Here is a 23,953-nt window from a genome sequence, read left to right as displayed (position 1 = left end):
ATCCCAATGCTGGGCTAAGAAATATGCATCCGACTATTGCAGATTTGCTAACGAAGCTTTCCATCACTACCCAGCATGAGGTCACACAGTAAAAGAACACAAATTAAGCATAAATAATAGAGGGCGTGTCCGGGTTTGAACCCGCAATGTTCAATTACGATCCACGCGTTATATCCACTAAGCCAAAATGGCTCTATTAATGAATAAGGAAATTAAATTAAAAGGATTATTTTGATTTCATTATAGAAAACTAGGACAACATCTTTAGCATTGCTCTTACAGTCTAGACAAGATTGTGGAATAATTTTTGTTGCTCCAATATTATGATTGTACACAATTATATTAAACAGTCTACTGCACTTTGTGGAAATGGTTTGTTTATTGTATTAACAGTACTTGTATTAAATAGAACATTTAGTATTATGTTTTAATTATATATTACCTTTTTAGTTTCATTATTATGTTTAATTATTATATTTATTATTTACAATTGTATTTTTTCCAGATCACTTTTTTCTGACAATCGGAATAATTTATTGTTGTATATTTATTAGTAGCGGCACGCCTTGGCTTTACACGGGTGAAATTTATTAATTAAGAAAATGATATGATACAAATATAATTTGTACCCCATAGCATTAAGGAATAACATAGCTTTCTACCAGTATTTTTTTTAGAATGTGATCACTAGTTCCTGAGATTACCTCCCTCATACAAACAAACAAATTTCACCTCTTTATAATTATATTTATTATATTTATTCTATATACCTATGTATACATAACTACGTTAATTAAACTTCTAAGATGATTCCATATTTGGGGCACTTATTTGAATATGGAAAACTGATAAAAAAAAAAACAATTTAAAATTTGCAAACAGAACTTGATGAAACCGAGCTATCGGAATTTTCTACACGGAAAGACTTTTAACAGCAGCCTTTTAAAAATAATACAAAAGAGTTTTGTGTACCTGCATAGCGAATCTATAAGGTTCAATTTTATTATTAATTTCAATTATTACCTACTGTTTTGTTTCTATAACAAAAATTTATTTTCATTTAGGTTTTACTCATTGTTTATTAGTTTTATAAGGTCATTGAATTAAGAAGCCCATCTAGTTTTGCGCCTTGTCAATTTATTTTGATTTACTTATGTATAGGAAAGTAATGTTTGTTTACCTTGTTGAGATTAATTTTAAAAGAACTTACTAATTCAAAAATGAGTTCCTTTTCATCCAACTGCCGTAGTTCATGTCGCGACCGTCGCTGCGGCCGCGACGGTGTGGCGTGTGGTGGCTGGTCGCCGAGGAAGGTGGGAGTGCCGTCGACTGTCGTCACCAACGGCTTCAGAAGACCGCCGCGCTCAAACTCGTGCGCTGAGATCTTCCTGTCAAAAAAGCGTAGAGTTTTAAGTTTGAATAAGTAATTATAGATTTTAATCATGAACATTGAATTATAATAATACGATTATTCTTATTTATAGATATTTTTTGTTTGTAATATAATGTAATAAACATTTTTCGCCATCGTAAATCTTCGTTATCATAAAGGTTGACTGGCAGAGATCACATTGAGCCCGTTTCTCACCATGCAATTCAATGTGATAAATAATTTTTAAATAAATAATGATTACCTATGTGTATATTATTTATTAAATAGACATTTCTAACTTATTAATATGTATCAGATTTATTATTTCCTATCTCAGTATTTAAATGTATATCAGACGTATCGTTTCCTCCATCCATGTCAAAATATATAGTTTTGTAATAAACAAATATTCAAGTAATAAATTTGTAACGGGAAATTAATGTTGTTGTAATTTTTGGAGCAATTTATTTTATTTTATAACGCGTCCATTTATACCAAAAAAAAAAACATGCAATAAACAGTCAAAAAACAATCGAGTATATGTTTTCCTTAAGGTACAGGTAACAAAAATGTAGACAGATAAAAAATAAGAGGTAGGAGCAAATACACAATTTTAAAAAATGTCCAATGGCGGAGTTAAATCCAAATCTTACCCTCAAGTGGATAAGCGGTCTCAAAATTAATATGTCAGTTTGAGAAAGTGATAATATTTTTCTCATTCAAAGTTTAACTTAATTCTTTGAGTACACCAAACCAAGTACGTTTTTTAAATTAGAAACACATGAATTTGAAAAATAATTAAATTGAAAAATAATTAATACATGTATATTTATAATTATATAATAACTTTCCACAGACAAAACCTCGACAAGTATTGCTAGTGTTGTACATATTATAATTCAGCTCGTGACTGATCGGTGTCAACACTTCGCAACGCACAGCCGAGTGATAATTGAATATGAGTGCCAATTCCACGTGAACTTATACTGTACGTCGAATTATAAATAGATCATTATTATGCAACATGTAACAAAAAGAATAACGTTTTTGTGTAGCGATACATACCCAGCAAGCAATTCCCTACGGATTGACTTCGCTACAGACTCCCCGAGTCCGCAAGTCGAGACTATCTACATTATATTATGCCATTTCATTTTAATACAGAATTTGTAGACTGTATATTTCGATTCTTTTTTTAATTTTATAACTTTGTGATAAAGAAATCAATAAAATTATACAAAATAAATCCAAGTATATTAAACTACTTCCACGTCAAATAAAATGCGGTATAAATCAGAGAAATTACTGAATAATATGGTAATTACAATTTCACGCTAAATTATGTTCCGTGGACGAAATATATTAGATTCGAGATAATACAAAACGCAACTGTATAATCTACTGCCGTCCGGTTGTGAAACAATACCATTAACCGTTTTAAACCAAATAATATACATGATATTATTAAATATTTTATACGTAATGCAAAAGACCGTAAGTCAAAATTAAATACCAGTTTAAAATAATAAAACATCGTATTTTACTGTTATATATTGATTTTTGAATTTAATGCTTTGAAATTTACGGATTAGTTGCAGTGTCAAAGAGCATTGCAAGATAAAATAAAAATAATAATTAAATAAATAATTTTATAAGCTTCTAAATAGTATACACTTTTTACGAAAAGGGCTTAAAAATATCTAATTTAGTATAAATTTTCGTAAAGTGCAAATTTAAATATGTACGATCATAACACGACTGACCTAGTTATATTTTTTGAGTATCAATAAACGTAAATGTACGAATAAAGAATCGACTTCTATGAAGATAAAGCCGTCTTTATTTCCACAAAATTCAAAGTAACATAAAATCTTATAAGGATTAAATTCATTGGAAATAAAAGACCATTAAAACGCAGACAAACAAATAGTCGGACGTTAAGAAAATAATTTATCAAGTGAAGAAGATCAGTGTCCAAATTTCTTTAGCAAACTTTTAAGATAACGAAATAAAGGTAAAAATTTACTTCAGAGAATTTTCGCACCTCAAAAGACAGTCCGTAATACGATGCCAAGGGGTTTTTTATTGTAGATTTCAAACTTATATCTTACTTAACCTCACCAGACTGACGCCAAGTTATCTCAGACTACAAAGCGAGTATTTCCTTTTCTACAGACACATTCAAATGAAGCACATCATTGAAACTTTTAATAATACTTTACCCATCCTTAGATCGATTATAAAATTAAATATAGTTAAGAGCCCCTGCTCTTAACTATAATTTAAGTAGTAAACATTGTTTATGATCAATTTAACTTTGAAATGGATAAATTCTCTTCATAGTCAATCATTGACTTTATCCGGCCTTAATCATCGACAAAGAAAATGTATGTCAAAAACCACTTTTCAATTTTCTTGGCGGTAGTGCTTTGTGCAAACGCATCTGGGTAGATACCACCCACTTAACTTATATACGACCGCCAAACAGCAGTACTCAGTATTGTTGTGTTCTGGTTTGAAGGGTAAGTGATCCACTGTAACACGCACAAGAGCAAGATTGGTGGCGCATTTGTCTATGGGCGGTGACCATAGACAAATGTGTGACCGCTTACCATCAATAGGTACATGGAAAAAAAAATATTGACTTAGTCATAATAATCACCTATCGTTGAAGTATTTTATAGTAAAAAAAAACTAATGAAAACTTAACATTTGTTCCTAAGCAATACCCTCATTCGTAATCAACGAAACAAAAGAAAGTCATAAAAGGAATACATTGACAAATACAAGCACACACACATGTCTATGACATAGACCTATACGTGGATTTTGTATAGTGTTTAGAAGGACATATAAGACACAAAAATATGTATAATAGCAGTCCATCGAATGCAAACTAAGAAGCAGATATGTGAATTGAAATATTCAGTTTGTATTTCAAAAATACTTCATCGTATTTGCAAGGGAGGTTCGCAATCTATTTGAACTGGGCATGGGCGGCACAGTGAGTAGGGATTCCAAGTTTTAGGTTAGGAAATATGGGACTTAAGGTTGAAAAATAATATCACATAAGCTTCATTTTGAAATTTAATATGACTTTTAATAGTTATTTGGTAGATTTTCATGCGATATAATATTATAATAAGACGATTTAAAGTACTGGAATAAAGTATATTTCGATTCATTTAAATTTGTTTTAGGTACAAAATAACGTTATTTAAAAGTTTTATAAGGAGCGAAATAGTTTAATATATTAATTTTGATTGTATGACTTTAAATTGTTGGATTAAAAATTAATAACTTGATTAAATCCTTGTCATTTTGGAACTTATATTAATAATGATGTTTATTACATGGAATTAAATTATTAGTGTTATATATTATACTAGATCCATGCTTGGAAACAGTTTCCATAAAATTTTTGTATCATAATACCAAATACACTATTAGATTACGCAGTGCAAAAAATCTTTTTTCCTGTCTTTGCTATAGATGTGCTGGAGATTCTTCGTTTGGAGCCAAAATCTTTGTAAAGAGTTAGGTCATACTTACTAAAAAAATGCATTTTCATCGAAATGGAATCAACGTCTCAAATTTTAACTCTGTTGTTTTGTTACAGATAATTGATTGTAATTCAGCTTACATGATTTGTCCCAAACTAACTAACAAATTTTGTAAATTTATTATAAAGTAAATCCCACAGCTGGGTTATGGTCTCCACTCACTTTAAGGATAAGGTTTAGAATTTACTCCACCATGCTGACTTTAATGCGTGTTGATCCATGTGACACAATTTCATAGAGATCATATTTAAACAGAATTTATGAGCAATTTGGTTTGCCCATACTATTCTTTGGTTTAAGGCATTTCTTTTCAAACCCAACATCTAACAACCGAGATGGCCGAGTGTTTAGAACGCTTGCATCTTAACCGATTATTTCGGGTTCAAACATATGCAGACACCACTGAATCTTCATGTGCTTAATTTGAGTTTATAATTCTCGGCGGTGAAGGAAAACATCGCGAAGAAACCTGCATTTGTCTAATTTTAACGAAATTCTGCCACATGTGTATTCCACCAAGCCGCATTGGAGCAGCGTGGTGGAATATGCTCAAACCTTCTCCTCAAAAGGAGAGGAGGCCTTTAGCCCAGCAGTGGGAAATTTACAAGCTGCTAATGCTAAAAAAATCCAACAACCCAATATAAAGACATCTCAGTTACTCTTACAAGCTGTAAGTGCAAAACATTCTAACGTAACGCTTCGAAATTTAATAAACATTTTCACTTTTACTTCATCTTCTCATTTGATCTCCTTCGAGACCGACTTTGGATCAGAGCGATAAATTAATTCAGTAATCCACTTTTTTCGAGAGTACATAAAATACGAAGCAATTGGAATATATTTTTCGTTACCTACGAAAGTAAAACGATTAAGTACAAAAAAATTAAAAATACAAAATTTTTATTACAAAATAAAACGTTTTATTGAAAAACGAGAATTATATTTTTACTCAATGATACAGTAATGAGTAAAATTTCTATATATGACTAAATATGCTATATAGGGAATTTATTAAAATGTCCGGGAACTGTCAATGTACAACATGGCGACCCCAGATGTATACCAATAGGTATAGTGGGGTGACATAAGATTGATGAAGGCTACAAGAGCAGGTCGGGGCGACTAGGATAAGGCGAATTATTGACGCTCCAATAATGTGCTACTATAAATTATATCTGCCTTCGAAATGATTGAGGTACATATTATAAATAACGATAGATGTACAAGACTATCATTCTAATAATAAAAAACGAAAAAAATAAAATAGTTATAAGATCTACGAACTTTGTTGTTATGAATTGAGTTCTAGGAGTATTTGATGAACGGTGTCGTTTCAACAAAAGACTGTTATTATAGAAGTGAGTGAACTCTACTGCAAAATTGAACTGACTGAAATATGTGAAGTCCTATTATTCTAAAAATGGGACAAGCCAACCTTTTTTGAAGATATTATAATCCGCAAGCACGTGCACAAAGAACCCTAATAATACGGAACGTAGAGATTAGATGCAATACTGTGCATTTCAGTGCTAAACGAGGCACGAAATATACTGCCATTAATACTAGCAGCAACCGACTACTAAGAATTTGTTGACAAAAATCATATAAAATATAATAGCCCAGCTCTGAATTCGAACCAAGAACCTCATGAGCCGCAGCCGTTGAAGCTAACCACGAGACTGATAAGCTTTGCCATAAGTAATGATAATATGAGCACACTTTATAGACATACAACAATTTAATGTTGTAATTTATGTACAACAAAAGCAATTTCATAAATGCGATTAAGTCAATTATATGAATGTGCCCGCCGCACAAACAGAAGGGTCCCTTAACAAGTTACGAGCTATTAATAGGCAATTACCAACTTAATTCGGATCAACTAAGCTTGCCTTTTTTATCGTAGCTTGACAATAGCATCACTTGAAGTTAGTTCTTAAAATTTTCTCCTTAATATTCCACATCTCTAACTTAGCTTATATAAAGTTAAATTTTAATTAAAATTTTCATATAACATTCATGGAATTCCTTATACAATTTTCTTTGATATTCGAATAGTTTTAATATGATTATGTACCTGACTGGTGTAGTAGCGCCTGACCCGGAACCCGCTCTAGACGGGGACGCGAGTTCGGCGCTAGGCGGCGTTGCGTGCGACACTAACCATGCATCCACAACTTGTCGCGTCGCCTTCCTAAAACAAAACAAAATATTAGGCCTTATTTTTTTTATGTAAGAGGTGGCAAACGAGCAGGCGGCTCACCTGATGGAAAGTGACTACCACCGCCCATGGACATCTGCAAGTGCGTTGGGGGGTTGCATGTGCGTTGCCGGCCTTTCAGGAAAGAGTACGCTCTTTTCTTGAAGGTTCCCAAGTCGTATCATTGATGTTGTAGAAATTCATATAGCCGTTCCTTCATGATTTTGATTATAGTATATATATATAGTATATATATAGTTTTTTAAATGAAGCCGACATGGCTCGTTGGTTAGATAAAGTAGTTGTTAGCCGAAGAATAAGACTAAAGTGTGTGTTATGTTGTTGTTATTTTTATGTGTTATAAATCATCTATTGTTTATCAATAAAGAAAAACAGCGAAGTAATCATGACATAAAACTTGACACGGACAGAATCACGCTATTATTATTATATGCAGAAACTCGCTACATTTTAGTACTTTTTATTGACTTAAATATACCGTATTTGTTATATACATCACACTATATATTTCTCTATTTTTAAATAAGCGTCCTGATGCCAGAGAAATGAAATAATTGTTAGAAGATTCATTATGAATCAATGACCCGCTACAATAGCATTATTTTGACTTTATAATATTAATAGAAATGTAAATTAAGACACAAAATATTTATTTAAATTTATTATTAATTTAACACGGTCAGTATAAATACGAGTATTTAATTGTATACATAACTAGACTCCCGTACAGGCTTTTCACGGGAGCTATTTAATAATAAAAAATGAGAGGTTGCGCTTTGTACGAAAGTATTGAGTAAGTAAATAGTTTATTTTACGATTTTTATTTATTCATAAGTATGTCTTTTACTTGGTGGTAGGGCTTTGTGCAAGCCCGTCTGGGTAGGTACCACCCACTCATCAGATATTCTACCGCCAAATAACAGTATACTGTATTGTCGTGTTCCGGTTAGAAGGGTGAGTGAGCCAGTGTAATCACAGGCACAAGGGACATAACATCTTAGTTCCCAAGGTTGGTGGCGCATAGGTGATGTAAGGAATGGTTAATATTTCTTACAGCGCCTTTGTCTATGGGCGGTTGTGACCACTTACCATCAGGTGGTCCCCATATGCTCGTCCACCAAACAATGCCAATATAAATATATATTTATATTTCTGTATCTCGGCATATATACTGTATATATATATATTTAGTTCTTGTTACACGTGTTCACCCGGTCAGGTCAGGTAACCAAAAAACTTTATGAAATAGTGTTAGCAATCAAATTTCGTTTAGTATATTGATGTCGATTTTTGAAATATCTTTACATAGTAATAAACTAAACATGAACCAAGAAAGTACCAGAGGAAGCAATATAATATATTAGCATATTTTTCATCACAGCGTCAGCAAGGCAAGACCGAATACACTTTTATGGATGAAACATGAATATGGTTGAATTTTTTTATCAATTTATACAAAGTTTTCAGGATATGAATAAATTGCGCAAATTTGTTATTTAACTATTTGTAAACAAAAGATTTATGCGCTCGAAACAATAAACTATCAAATCTTACTCGTACTTGAAACTTGAGTTTGAGTATAAAAGATTAGAATCTATTTTTATAATTTGAATCACACGTGGATGTCAATCGACGATTCCGATTCAATTACGTGCTAGCATGGCCGGTTTTGTTTATGACCAAAATGAATGTTTACAATTTCGTGTTCTTAATGAAAACATATATATTGCCAAACCTGCATGAGTTGGAAATAATTTCGTAGTGGAATATCGTGACGTATTAAGCTGTAAAATATATAAACTAAAAATAGGACTCATTTATATATAGTTTAGTTTTATATATGGATATACGTGAATAACCATTGTGTAAACTTTTTTGTAAATCTATAAATCTCACTTGAAGTGTTTGTACATATGTTATAGTTTTGCAAGCGTACGCCAAAAAAGTTTTCGAAACCAACAATACTCAGAACAAATTGAATAAAAACATATACCTACTATGATTGTAGCCCTGTCGAAACACTATATTGAAACTAAAATCAAATTCAAAATATACTTTATTCAAGTAATCTTTACAAGAACATTTGAATCGTCAGTATACAGAATTGTATGAAACGTACATCCTCTTCAGAACATAGATTCGATCAAGAATAACAAAGTAGGTCAGAAAATCAGTTGTTACTCTTTTCCAACGTTTGAAGTACAAAGTTACACCGCCTATAGACATGGAGCTGTAAGAAATATTAACCATTCCTTACATCACCAATGCGCCATCAATCTTGAGAGCTAAGATATTATGTCCTTTGTGCCTATAGTTACACTGACAAACTCACCCTTTAAACCGGAACACAACGATACTAAGTATTACTGTTTGGCGATAGAATGTAGGGTATTTGGTACCTATCTAGACGAGCTTGCACAAAGCTCTACCAACAAAGAAATCTTACACCAGGCAGATTACCCATAATAGGCACCAGGTCCCATAAACTTTACTTGAAATTTTTTCTTAATTCAATTTGACATTTATAATGTAAAATTATGTCTTTTATTATTTATTCCTTAGGTTGTTTAAAAACGCATTAATAAAAAGCGTCCAAGATTTTACGACCACAATTTACACATCAGAACAACTAAGAACAATAGTTTCATTGTAAACTAACCGTAGTCTGTTGAGTTCCGCTGGGAGGCAGTTTCGACCGGTCACAATAGTATTTATTATAAAGTTTACGAGATTGTCTTGTCTTGTTATTATCGTCGCTAAGCTCATTTAAGCCTGTTTCCTTATTGTGTCTGTCTGTTTGCGTACGTAGGACGGTCTTCATAATAGGATTAACCGTTGAGTTCGACTATTACTGGTAATTTTATTTCAGTTAGGTAATTACTAGGCAGACTTCACTTTACTAACTTGTTCGTTTAACTTTTATGACCTTCTAGTTGTCGCACACGGCTCGCTCTGGTTTGGGACTGATTGTGAGATGTTAAGCATTATAAAATAGCCAATGAGCTTTGGAGTTCAAGCTTGCTTGTTTTGTAGTTTGGCCGTGACAGAGCCACAGACAGACAGTTACACAGAATCTGTCATTTGTGTTAATAATATTAGAATACACGAGTTATTAATACTAATAAAACTGCTATAAAATTAAACGTAAAGTATACTATTCATTGACTTCGCGTTATTATATTTAATTACTAGCCAGATACTTATTCAATACAGTAGCCGATATATAAGTACATAAATAATTGGTGTTAGGTTTTAATTTTAGTTTTAGAGCAAATATATAATTTAAAAGAAAACATTGTAGCTCAAGGCACAGCAAGTATGGCTGAATAAAAGGTAAATTAAATAATAAAAATAAAACTTAAAATGGTACGACAAAATTATTGCACTATCTTTGGTATAAAAATTTATAGATTTTTTTAAATGTTTGTTAGTGTGTTTGTATTTTTAAAAGTATTTGGTTCGGTATGTTAAAAGATTTCTTAGAAGATTAATAGAGACATTATTATAACTTCGATGATCAACGTCCACGCGGATAGTTGTTACAGCTCGTCAAAAACAAACAAGAGCTGAAAATCAATTCGGTCAATCGGCTTGGTCATATGAAATAATGCCACCTACATACCGAAACCGGTTGTATCTTTACAATCATTCGAGTTGCATTAATGACGATACAAAACTGCATGCAAGAGACTTTATCATAAAGTATATTTTGGAAGGCAGTTTAGGAATTTAATTTATAAACGTTATGCTTTTTAATAAACATAAAAGAGATATAATAAATGCAAGAATATAGTTGTAATAATAGTAACAGCAAGATATACGAAGTGACATTCTTAATAGCTTAATTGCTGCTCCAAAATCACACCAATCACATACGATAAGATCAATGATTGTTCTGCTACAATGAGGTTCTACAACGACGTCAACAATTTGTTTTGCACAATGATAAAACCCATGGCCCAGTGGTTAGAACGCGTGCATCTTAACCGATGATTTCGGGTTCAAACCCAGGCAGGCACCACTGAAATTTCATGTGCTTAATTTGTGTTTATAATTCATCTCGTGCTCGGCGGTGAAGGAAAACATCGTGAGGAAACCTGCATGTGTCTAATTTCAACGAAATTCAGCCACATGTGTATTCCGCCAACCCGCATTGGAGCAGCGTGGTGGAATATGCTCCAAACCTTCTCCTCAAAGGGAGAGGAGGCCTTTATCCCAGCAGTGGGACATTTATGGGTTGCTTATGTATGTTATGTAATGATAAAACACCAATTATTCACCGTATGCCAGGATTATTGGCTACAATGTGTGTCTGTCATTGGTAATAAAATGAAATCCCAGGAGAGCAATGCATGATAACTGTCTATATATTAGGTCCTTACATATGAAATTAGCGTTTTGTCGTACTGATCACTTTGATCTGAAATATCTCCTCTTTGGTTAAGAATTCTAAATTCAAATTTATAGATTCATTTAGCTGGAACATTCGAATTTTGAAAACAGTCATTAATCGACAACTTCTTACAAGGAAAAAAATTCAACTCCGATGCAGCAGTCCATATCGCCTTTAAAGAGTTTATTGATTCTCGCCTCCTTGGTTTTATTTTTAAAGGGATATGGGACCTATGAGATGGCAAAAGTGTATAGATAACAACGGTGCATACATTGATTAATTAAATATAATTTACAAAAAAAGTGACTTTATATTCCTCCCGTAAAAAACGCCAATTTCATATGAAAGGACCTAATATATAAAGAATAGTAGCAGTGTCCCTTTTAAGGAATTATTAATATATTTACTCCTCGAATTAGCCTAAAACTTTAGGAGTGCAGACGACAATAGCTCAAGGAGTCTGGATCGAACCTGTGACTTTTTACATCGCTACGCTGCCCTTAAACCATAGCGCTATTGACGCTATATGCATTGACATATCATATCATCATCTCGGAAATCCGAGCCATGCCGTAGAGGAAGTTGTTGCAAAACAAAAGGTCATATGCAAATTCAAACGTAAAAGTAAGTGTTATGTTACTTTATTTAACTGTATACAAAAATTTGCTATTATTATATATTAATTTTTTTAAGACTATCCTATAAAGTAAAAAAAAATCATATACGATCCTTCTACTTTCAACAAAACAAGCAATTATTAAACTGCTTCAAAATGAATTTATCTTGATCGCGTCAAATATAAAGTTGATACGGATCCGATGATTTTAAGTATTTTCCCACGACTTCCTTCGTTCGTAAATCGATCTTCAATCAGAATCTCAAATTAACCGTGTGACAAACACGACATTCAATTCAGAATTAAAACTGACTGAATTATTTTTTTCAAATCTTTCGGTTCAAAGAACTTTATTTCTCGTTAAGATAATACACATCAGCTACATAAGAACGTAACAAATAGTTTAATATTAACACGGTGCAGGTAGATAGACAAAAAAAAACTATAACTAATCGTAAAAATAAAATGTTATAGTACTTTATAATTGCTATGTACAGAATGTTTTTTCAAGACTAGAAGATATATAAATAAAAAAAAATCTAATTAAAACTGTAAAGGCAGTAAATTTAAGCAGTATGATATTTATAAAAAAAATATATTTACTATGCTAGTTTTCAAACGGCATCGGGTAGGATTAATTCATAATATTAACCGAAGGGGTCAAGTCCGAACAAACGACCATTGAGACTTAACTATAAAGATAACATATCAGTACAACTATTCTGTAAGAACAAATTCGAAATTCACGGCAAAACACGATCGTGAATTAAAATAAATTGATACACAAATTTGACGATAATACTTACAGCATTTGAAGGATACATGCAATAAAAAAGACGTAAATTTTCTAAATTTACACTTGACAAACGAAGAGAATTCTTACAGAATAACACGGCTGCTGTCATTAGTAATTTACGTTGTATCAATCATAGTGAAAACTGATTCGGAGAATCGTGCAACAATTTATTTTACGAGTGTAATTGTGTAAGCAATGTGTTTCGAGATTACAGACTTTGTAATTTACAGCAGTCGGATTATATGCAGCTGGTGAGACACAAAGTGAATCCTTACAGAATGGCGCTGCTGGAGCCAAAGCGAATTTGTGACGTTAATAAGCGTCGAGGGACAAACAAACACCTCAACGTCTCAAAAGAAACTTAAGAAACAAGATATATGTTACAAATACTAGTATATTATAGTTCTCACATGTTTTAGTGAATTATCTTAGCTTAGTCATCAATGGAATAAAATTCATTGGAGGACAATACAGTATTATAACTTCTACTTAGGAGTATGGTTTTGTGTAGATACGTCTACGTGTATGTAATGCTTAGTAATTTTGCGTTTCGGTTTGAGGGTTGAGTGACTACAGAACCAATTGACATAACATCTTATTTTCTAAAGTTGGTCGCGCAATGGTGATGTGTAGAATAATAAGAATTTCTTACGTGCCAATGTGTGTGAACCGTGGTGATCAGTTACCATTAATTAAAGAGACGACTTTAAATCTATTTATTATAAAATCAAAATATTCTTCCAGAAAATTTTCTAACGTACATCTGAGTAAATCCATATTTGCAGAAATCGAAAATATATATTATATGTTTGGAATTTACGCATGAAGAAAAAGTAAAAAAATAAAAATATATATAAAACACTGAGTCGAGATGGCCCAGTGGTTAGAACGCGTGCATCTTAACCGATGATTTCGGGTTCAAATCCAGGCAGGCACCACTGAAATTTCATGTGCTTAATTTGTGTTTATAATTCATCTCGTGCTCGGCGGTGAAGGAAAATGTCGTGAGGAAACCTGCATGTGTCTAATTTCAACGAAATCCTGCCACATGTGTATTCCGCCAACCCGCATTGGAGCAGCGTGGTGGAATATGCTCCAAACCTTCTCCTCAAAGGAGAGGAGACCTTTATCCCAGCAGTGGGACATTTAAATGACTAAAATAAAAAATTAAAACTAAAAAAATGCTAAAAATAAAACACTACGAGCACAAAGTTTGAAACTTTTAAAATGCAATCGTAAGATTCGACCCACACATATAGTAAAAGAAGATGAAGTAAAATAACAACTAATACAAAACCAACAGTAAATTATTTATGAAATAAATCTTTATAAACAGTATGACGGGTAATAATACATTAAATTAAATGTCAATCACGTTCCTTTGAATGAAGAGCAAATAGAATTGCCGCTTGACGCGGTTCAACGAACGAAAATTTAATCAAAAACAACTATGTATACGGATAATAACTCCATAATATATATATACTACAATAGCTCCCGGTTTTTTCCTGATAGATTTTATATAGCCAAGCCGTTCGAAATAATTACGAATAATATTAATTCCAATGAATTTTGTATAATTAAATAATCTTATATAGTATTAGGTGATTTATTGTTAATATATGTAATCACATAGTAAATAATTATATCTTCATACACCCATCCAGCAGCACAATACTGTTCTATTTATAACAGTATATTATATATATGTACAGTTGAAATGTATGTAGATATAAAAACCTATATGACCTATATCTTTTAAAACCAAGTAATACGTTTTTGAACATCTTAATCATACTCGTAGTAGCGGACGCTAGAAAAACTTAATGGTTCTATCTTGAACTAAAGTGATGTAATAGGGTTTGACCACATAAAAAAAGGTATTAGATGCAGTGTTCAAGGGATTTGGTTCTTTGTATCCAATCTAATCCTTCTAGGTATCCCAAAGTAAATCATTGTTGTATGTAAGTTACATGCACTTTTTTGGTGAGTGGATGGAACTTTTCTCTTCGTTAAATATTACAAAAAAAAAATCGTTGGTAAAAAAGTTACGGTGTTTACAGAATTGTTTAAAATATTAAGTCAGTGAATTTTCCGAGAATCTCATTATGATCGATAAAAGGCATTATACTCATCTTTTATATATGCACGATCGTTCTAAATACGCGCTACGAGATCCTATTCAAGGAATAAAAACGAATAGCAATGAATTTGTAATTCAGTTTTCAATGCAGAACGTAGATTTTTAGACTTTTCATCAGAAAATAACATATTTTGCATATAATTATGTAACGATAATCATAATTGTAAATACGCCTTTAATATTAATCAACACACAAAACTATAAATGATAGAAAAGAAAATAAATAATCACGTTATTTTTAACAAAATTTTCTTTGGAATGTAAGCTGCTTAATTAAAAATGTAAACGGTTAATGAGCGTTGTTGTACTTTATATAATAACAGAGACAGTTGAATTAGTTTCAATTTAACATCTTATCTTGCGAAAATTCTGTAGGTATGTATCTAGAGGAAGACGTAAAGGTTACTAAGTACTAAGGAGTCTTACTGAGCTTATAAACAAAAAAAGCACGTTGAATTTCTTTCTCCGGCTCTTGTCAAGTCAGGGTATTTTCTTTTCCGGACTGGTGGTAGCTTCCATATTAAATAAAGGATTTTGAATCGGAATTTAACAAGTTAAATAAAAGCTACTATAAAAGAGTTCTACCACGTCGCTACGTTTCGAATATTTAAAAAATATTACGTTTTCGAATTTCAATACAAAAAAGTAAATTAAGTAGTCTTAGCTTATAAAAAAAACTTAGAAATAATTTCACTATGATATAATATTTCATTGTTAGTTTTTAAATGAGTCCGATATTTTCCGAGATGTAATCCTACACCTCCACTCTAGATGAAGTATACACATATTGAACGTGTAAAAAATTGGGGTTTTTCCAGAATTGAATGCACTACTTTAGGTAAGAATTCACGTGTTCTATTTACTGAGTCATGTTGGCTAATATAAATAAAGCTGATTTTTTTTATGATCGAAGATAAAATCACGTTCGTCGTATAATTCTTTCGTTAGAGAAATGTCGTTTCTGATTTTTATTTTAGTTTCTTGAACATATTTTGTGAAAAATATTCATGAATGGTAATACGTCGCTCATTTCCACTCGTGTTAAAATATATGAAATAAAAACACATTTCACATATTTGCAGCATTTTTGAATTAAAAAAAAAAACAAACTTGACATTAAATCCGTAAAAACGGTGTCGAAGGCTTCGCTTTCTGACAAGTACAGATATATATAAAATATAAATACAAATAATTTTAGTGAAATTATAAAAACGTACAATTTTATAGTAAATATTTAAATAAATTTGTGTAAAGATCGTCGTGCGATTTAAAGTGGATTAAGTCTAAAGATTGTAGGAAGTCTATTATAAATAAAAGTTTTTCTGCTGCCCGTAAAGGCTACAAGAGGTAGGTAAAAGCGATTTTATCTCTTACAGTGATCTCTTTCCGGCAACCTCTATAAATAAATTAAGGGTAGGACAAATGTGCACTCAAACTGAAATCTGAAATACTATATACAAGTCATAATACATATGTCGTTGGGAAATAAGAATACCGATTTCGAAAATTCTTTAGGGATGCCCTGATATCACGGAAAATGTCGAATACTCTATCATGTCTTATAAAAGAAAATATCTAGTGATACGATAATACTAGCACGTGATCCGTGATCCATTTCTTTCGGGTAAATCTAACATGTCAAAGAATGGACACATGCGTCATGATACAAGTACAAGGCGTGCATTTGTCTCGTGCATTTAATAAAAAATCCAAAGTTCAAATCAAAATCATTGACTGTGAAATAATATATATGCGCACTTGGTGGACGGGTGGCCTAGCCACGCTACAACTACACTACACTACAATGCCAAACAGCAATGTTTTCCTGTTTGAGAAATGAGTAAGTTAGTGAAACTACAGACACAAAGGACGTAACATCTTATTTCCCCGAGGTAGGTGGCGCGTTGGCGATGTCAGGCACAGGCTGGTGATGACTATTTGCCATCGGGTGGTCCATTTGTCTGTCCGCCTACCGATATTATAATATATATATATTGGTACCAACCTTAAGAAATAGTCGTGTACAAACTCCTGATTCTCGTCGAGCCAGGCTTCTGTGCGGGCACATTCTGCGTCGTAACAGGTAGGCGCGGGCATGCCGCCGCCCGCGCCTCCTGGCGGCTCTTCTATGCTCCGCAGCTGTAGACCTGGAACAATAGAGAAAGATTTTAGAACACTGGTAAGTAGCGACTTGTGGCTTCACATATTAAACGTTGTATGAAAATTCCTTAATAATAGGTTCAATACAAAACGGAATAAAATAAATAAAACACACTCGACCGTTTACTCCACCATTTAAAGCAACGACAAAAAAATAAATCCATTTATTTTGGATCTTAATTTATGTAGGTTAGTTTGACAATTCTCCTGTCACATAAATGTCAATGTTTAATTGTTTATGAATAATTCGTACATTAGTTTTCCATAAACAAGTTATAAGTACTGACATCGCCATATATATATATATATATATATTTGATAATTTGACAATTATAACTTTTATTTATTAATAATCTTATCGCAAATTAGGAATCATTATTATTTTCTCAAAATAGTAGCTTATTCTACAGACACTCGTTTTTTGGCTAAGCCAAATGTCACTCTGACGTTGTCAAATCTTATTTTTATGTTTGCAATACGTCTCGATTCGAAAACATCGCGAGAAAAGCGGTATGTATGTCTTTGAACGAATTCTTAATTCGTAAGAAAGGAAAGAAGTGAATTAATACTTAAACTTAACAGAATACACCTCTGTATTCACATATTCACATACCTCATAGCTGAAAATAAAGTGTACTATGTTTATTTTTGCTCATATAAAGTATACAGTGTTATATTGCTTTCATATAATGGTATATTTGACTGCTTCGTTGGTTTAGTTACTAGCTCATAAGGCTGCAGATCTCGATAGCCTAGATTCAAACCTCAGGGTTAGTCCTTAAAAAGTTATTCGATTTTCTTATAAAGAAATTCTCAGTATATCAGAAGCATGTTAAGCCTTTGGTCCTTTGGCTAAACTCTGCCCAGCCATGTTAGATTGTCATTGGATTATGACAGTAAGGAAATGATTGAGGGGAGATTGATGAATGATTAATGGGAGAGGGCACTTGTGGTTGTGTCACAATATGATCACTATTATGGATATAATTTTCCGCCAATAATAACTTTAAATAATAATCGTTGACGTGAAATTGGACACGGAAATATTATTATGTCTCAAGCTTAGGAAAGCAATTACGTTCCTGAATAAAAACCAATAACCAGTTTATTATAATATATCACATGAGTGAGTAATGGCGGACAAAAGACAGTTATTTACATTAATGTTTCTGTAGAAATTCCCTAAGCCTCCTAACATTATTACAGTGAAGCATCGAATCTAGTAAAAGTATCATAGTTTTCGAGATACGCGCAAACATAGATTACCACAGCAACAAATACATAGCAATTTGATTTACCTTCGAAATGTTAATAAAACTATATATTAACCATAATAATAAGAAGATATTTTCAGATATATCATGGCCTAATAACATGTTGCATGCATAGACTCGATATTTAAAAGTCAATTCAATCGAGTTATATTCGCAATAAACAGAAGCATCTGCTAACCAGTCAACAAACCGATTAAACCGACTACGAACGCCATACTCTGTAATATGTCTTAATTGCAATAGACACGCTCTGATGGTTATCGCCAGATCGTATGCGATCTCATAGCTGGCAATTAAACTAGCAAGGCACGTTTGCTTTCGCCTAATTGAAATTGACACGAGCCATCGCATGCAAATAAACACTATAGATAAAATTTTAAATATTCCAACGATGTTAATTCAAAGAGTTTTTTTATAAGATAAGCTAAGATCAAAATAAGTGTAGTTTTACTCGTTTTAAATGTCTGTCGTGCATTTCGCTCGACATCTCTTGCGGTTTCATAAAACAAGCGAATAAAATTCAATATGTTTTAAAGCAACAATTGTAAATTTATTTATCTTTGGTATAAGTAATATTGGAAATGTTAGTGTGTGTTCTTTTTATTTGTTTGTTACGCTTTTATATCTCACCTACTCAATTGAGCATATAGTTTAAAAGCACTAACACCTGACCTCTTCCCCTCACTAGTTATATATACATACATATCTGAGATGGCCCAATGGCTGAAACATGCCGAATATTGCTGTTTAAAACCCGAGTGAATGCCACTGAGTTTGCACTTGCTTAATTTGTATCTATTTGAATCGAAGCGAATTGCATATGTCAGATAAAAATCTACGAAGTTTGGATACACTAAACCACATTAGGGTACCGTGGAATAATGTCTTAACTTTTTTCTTAATAGCAATGCTGAAGAAGGATGCATTTTCGCAGTAACGAGACTTTTGCAGGTTTTTACTTTCTACATTAAAGTTTTATTATATTAATATTCCATACGACGCAAAGTTAGTTCGACCGTGGAAAACTCGAGAACAGCGTGTAAACACTCTTTATGAAACCAAATCAGTTAACACAAAAAGACTATAATAAGATCTTACTCTAGTTCTATCTAGTTTATCGTCCGAATAGAATGAGGCTCTTGAGACACGTTGTTTTATATTTTGTCGTGATAACAACAATGTATAAATAGGATACGATTTGTTTACATTGATAAGTATTAGACATCTTCCAGTAATGTGTTTACAAAGGCGCGTTTGAGATAAACGATGGCAGGGGCATGTAAAACAAAATACATTGTTCTCAGTAACAGTAGATGGCATATATTTTAGGAACATCGTATTGAAGAATAAAACGAAAGATATTTCGATTCGACATAGTAAAAAAGACTTCAAAATCTTAGTTACAGCTATCCCGTGTGACTAAAAAAGTTTCAACGTACCGTTAACCATCAAACCTTCAATAATTTTATGCTGTAATCGAATCGAAAACAAAACAAAAAAAAGCGTAAATATAATTACATATTATCAACTACGAGCTGTCTTTGTAAAAGATCCTTATTGGTTTGCCGTGGTCGTGGCATTTTCGATTAAGCTGTTCACGAGCAAATTTTTAATCTACATCAACAAGCTAGACTACAAAATCGTGGCACGCATTGGAAACAATACGAGATCTCTGCTGACGTTATAAAAAAACTTACAACACCTCGGTTTTCTGCTACGAAGACTCGTTTTCACATTTGAATCTAGCGTATATAATATATCAAGTAGTCGTAGTCTATAGATTATCTTAAATTTTAATTGCATTTTTTTCATTATGATTTACTAGATTTTGCCAGCGGCTTGTCTCGCGTTTTAGGGGTTGGTTGTCCGGTATTATTTACACAATATCTTTCTAATATAAGCCTAAGTGTTATTCTAATGTATAAACTATGTATGTAATCGTACAGTTTCATTTAAATCCATTCGGAAGTTTTTGCGTGAATGAGTAACAAACATCCTTACAAACTTTCGCCTTTATAATAATTAGTTCAACACAAGGTCATTGACAGACATAATACAAGTGTTTTAAAATAGTTAATTCCAAGGATTTTAGTATCGTGTCGGTTTTATAAAATTAGATTAATTTTGTGTAGTCATCTTGGTTAAAAACAATTTTATAGGATTTCATAAACAACAGCTATAAAGCTAACATATATTATGATGTATTTCAAAACATCTTGAAATACAATCTTTCAGAAGCCAACATTTATGTATCATATGTTATAATAATTTACAGAGCTGTACGGAAATATACATTAAATCCCGAATTATGTTAATGTATCACGTTACGTAATTTTCCTTTCTAAAACAAGGTATTTAAAGTAAAACTTCTATGACCTCTTGATAAATATTGAAACAGCCTATAAGCAGTATGTGAACTTTGCAGCTAAAACGTACGTTAGCTAGACGAGTGCAGTGTGTTTAATACTATGACATATGAAAATTATATAGCCCGGACTTAATACACCTTAATATAAATATATATATGTGTGTAACGGCGTATATAGAGTAATTAAATAATGTACTATCAAATGTTTTACCCCTACAACAATTTTCCAAAAGCAAATCGTAATTGTCTGTCAAGCCCTCGTGTCTGGAGCATACAGGGTAGTTGGGCTGACTTCCGAGCCTCTCGTGTAAATGCTAACTACTGTGACCCTCATCTCCTGAGAGCTTTGTGCAAACTCAGAAACTTTATTACGGGCGTATGCGTGCGACGTACGATAACCGACATTAAAGGATTAAACAAATTTCAGAACATTGAGTTGTTTTAGTTTCGATTTAATATGTACCTGGTCGAGTATATTTTGATTAATGATGGTAAAAATTTATACTAATATTATAAAAGCAATAGTTACTGTATCCGTCCGTAGTAACATCTTAAGCCGTCATAAAATGTAAACGAAACATTGACTTTATAATAAATAAATCTCATAAAATTTCGATACTTTAACAACAATTCTTCACATTAGCAACCTGTAAATTTCCCACTGCGGGCTAAGGCCTCCTCTCCCTTTGAGAAGGTTTGGAGCATATTACCACGTTGCTCTAATGCGGGTTGGCGTAATACACGTGTGGCAGAATTTCGTTGAAATTAGACACATGCCGGTTTACTCACGATGTTTTCCTTCACCGCCGTGCACGAGATGAATTATAAACACAAATTAAGCACATGAAATTAAGTGGTGCTTGCCTGGGTTTGAACCCGAAATCATCGGTTAAGGTGCACGCGTTCTAACCACTGGGACATCTCGGCTTGCACAATTCTTTAGGTTACTTTAATGAAATTATAATTGTGAAATTAAGACGATTGACTATAATCATATAACATATAAATAATACTGTCTACTTGTACCATAGAAGAATAATCTATACTCCTATACTAATATTATAAATGCGAAAGTACTTTTTCCCAACCAAACCAACTGAACCGAATTGAGAGAAAGGGAGGTTTTATACGCGGCTCCAAATTTTTTCGGGATAAAAAGTCCATACGCACTCTCCGACCGATACACTAAATATACGCAAAGAAATAACTACGTCAGATTCGGTTTAGTAGTTTTTACGTAATGCTCGAATAAAATATTATATATTTTTAATTTCCTCCGATAATATATTATTAAAATACGAAGATCATGAAAAGTTGCCGATACGTATTTTTAAATTGTCCAAACGAAGTTTACTATCATCTGTATTTATAAAATCCATCGCTATATTGATTTGCCACAGACTAAATATACACTAGAATACTGAAATTGAAGCTTGGCCAAGTTTATTTTAGCAAAGCAAATATATTTCATCCCTTATTGCATTATCTATGTAAATCCTCGTTTCAAAGGACTTAACGCGGTTTTGTCCAGCTGTTATTTATTTTAGATAAGCTTATACAAATGAGTCCATCAATATGATAATGTTATCTGATAAATATTATAAATTTGAATGTATGATATGAAAGTTTATACCGTTTGTGTTAGTCACGAGAATATATACAAAAACAATTAGTAATTATTAAAGTTACCAAGCCAAGATGAAATGTAATTAAAAAGGTTATTAGCATTATTTAATTTGCTATATTTATCACAACAATTATTCTAAAGATATTTATAAAAAACACGATTATTTAATAATTTTATATTTAGTTTGTGTATTACTGCTATATTTAAAATATATTACGTATTACAATATCACGTTTTAATTAAAAATGACTCCTACATTATTAAAAAAGTTCATCTTTGTCAGAACTATGTATATTAAATACCGAACCAATAAAGATCCATTAATGAATAAGAAAACGTTTTTTTCTTTTTTGGATAATATATCCCTACTAATATCGTACGAGGCGATGATTTTCGATTTGTCTTTTTCACCAGCAACGGATTTATAGAGCTAGTTTATGGGCCGGTAGTGTAGCTACAATTAATGCCCACAAAAAAAAACTAGGAATCGCGCGCGTGCCATTAATATGCGATTTATCTACGATATATGCAGCGTAAAGCAGGAGCGGTTCATTCGTTTAGCTAAACTACACATCATTCGGACTTAGTCAGACATATTACAGATGTAAATATGATAATTTTATTCATGTTTATAAAAGCGTAATATTTTCGTTGTATGCAGTATTCTGTTGCAATCTACGCGCAAGACGAAACATTGGGAGCAAGCGAGTCAACGTTTTTATATTTTAGCGTCAATATATCTATTTTACATTTTTACTATAATAAAATTGCAATGTAATTTATAACAAAATTGTAAGTTGTTGAACAAGAGTGTTATTTTAAAACAAATAAAAACAAGTTATTCGTCTGTTTTATGAGTTCCAATACAAGTTTTTTAATGTTGTTAAATTTCAACGACGACAATTTTACGCTTTCTAGAAAAATGATCTATCTTCTATACCAATTGTTTGGTTGAACGTGCTAATATCAGGAACAAATAAATATGAAAAAAATATTTAAGGGTTAGATAGCCCATTTATCGCGGAAGCTAGGGGTTAAATCTACTAATAAGAGCAGAGCATCAATGAAAAATGGTTCAAAAACATGAAAAAAAATATTTATTTTGAGAGCTTTCGTTGCGTGAGCTGCGAATACGGTTTAAGTTTAGTTTGATAGAATCAGTAATATAGCCGAGCTAAGTCTTGTTAATAATATTTTTTATATGACATAGAGTTTACACCAATATTTTCTGTAACGACATTACAACCATGTAATTTATTTATTTGACTTTGTTTAAGCATTACCGATTTTACAATACGAAATTCCAATAATATTACTGTATTGTCTTTTAAAAGTTTATTGACACGGCAAACTGTATAATCTTGTACATGAAAAATATGTTCGAGATGAATTTGATAATACCTTTGGACAGATTACCATG

The 23,953-nt window shown here is 32.1% G+C and overlaps 1 protein-coding gene across 7 annotated transcripts in view; it reads right to left on the bottom strand.

The window, feature by feature from the left end:
- LOC125070144 (dual 3',5'-cyclic-AMP and -GMP phosphodiesterase 11) overlaps nucleotides 1–23,953 on the bottom strand; it is a 230,927-nt gene that overhangs the window by 80,860 nt on the left and 126,114 nt on the right. For 6 of the 7 annotated variants that reach the window (XM_047679862.1, XM_047679861.1, XM_047679857.1 and 3 more), the window contains 3 exons: nucleotides 17,110–17,251; nucleotides 7,013–7,129; nucleotides 1,211–1,388 (listed from right to left, as the gene is read on the bottom strand). In XM_047679862.1, coding sequence (XP_047535818.1) covers nucleotides 1,211–1,388; nucleotides 7,013–7,129; nucleotides 17,110–17,201 — 387 coding nt within the window. In that variant the 5' untranslated portion in view covers nucleotides 17,202–17,251. The remainder of the gene's footprint in view (nucleotides 1–1,210; nucleotides 1,389–7,012; nucleotides 7,130–17,109; nucleotides 17,252–23,953) is intronic. The other variant, XM_047679864.1, reaches the window with a different exon arrangement.

The sequence above is a fragment of the Vanessa atalanta genome, chromosome 16 (genome assembly GCF_905147765.1).
Source record: "Vanessa atalanta chromosome 16, ilVanAtal1.2, whole genome shotgun sequence".
NCBI classification, from domain to species: Eukaryota; Metazoa; Arthropoda; class Insecta; order Lepidoptera; family Nymphalidae; genus Vanessa; species Vanessa atalanta.
The sequence above is the reverse complement of the archived record's forward strand: the minus strand, read 5'-3'. Positions and strand labels throughout refer to the sequence as shown.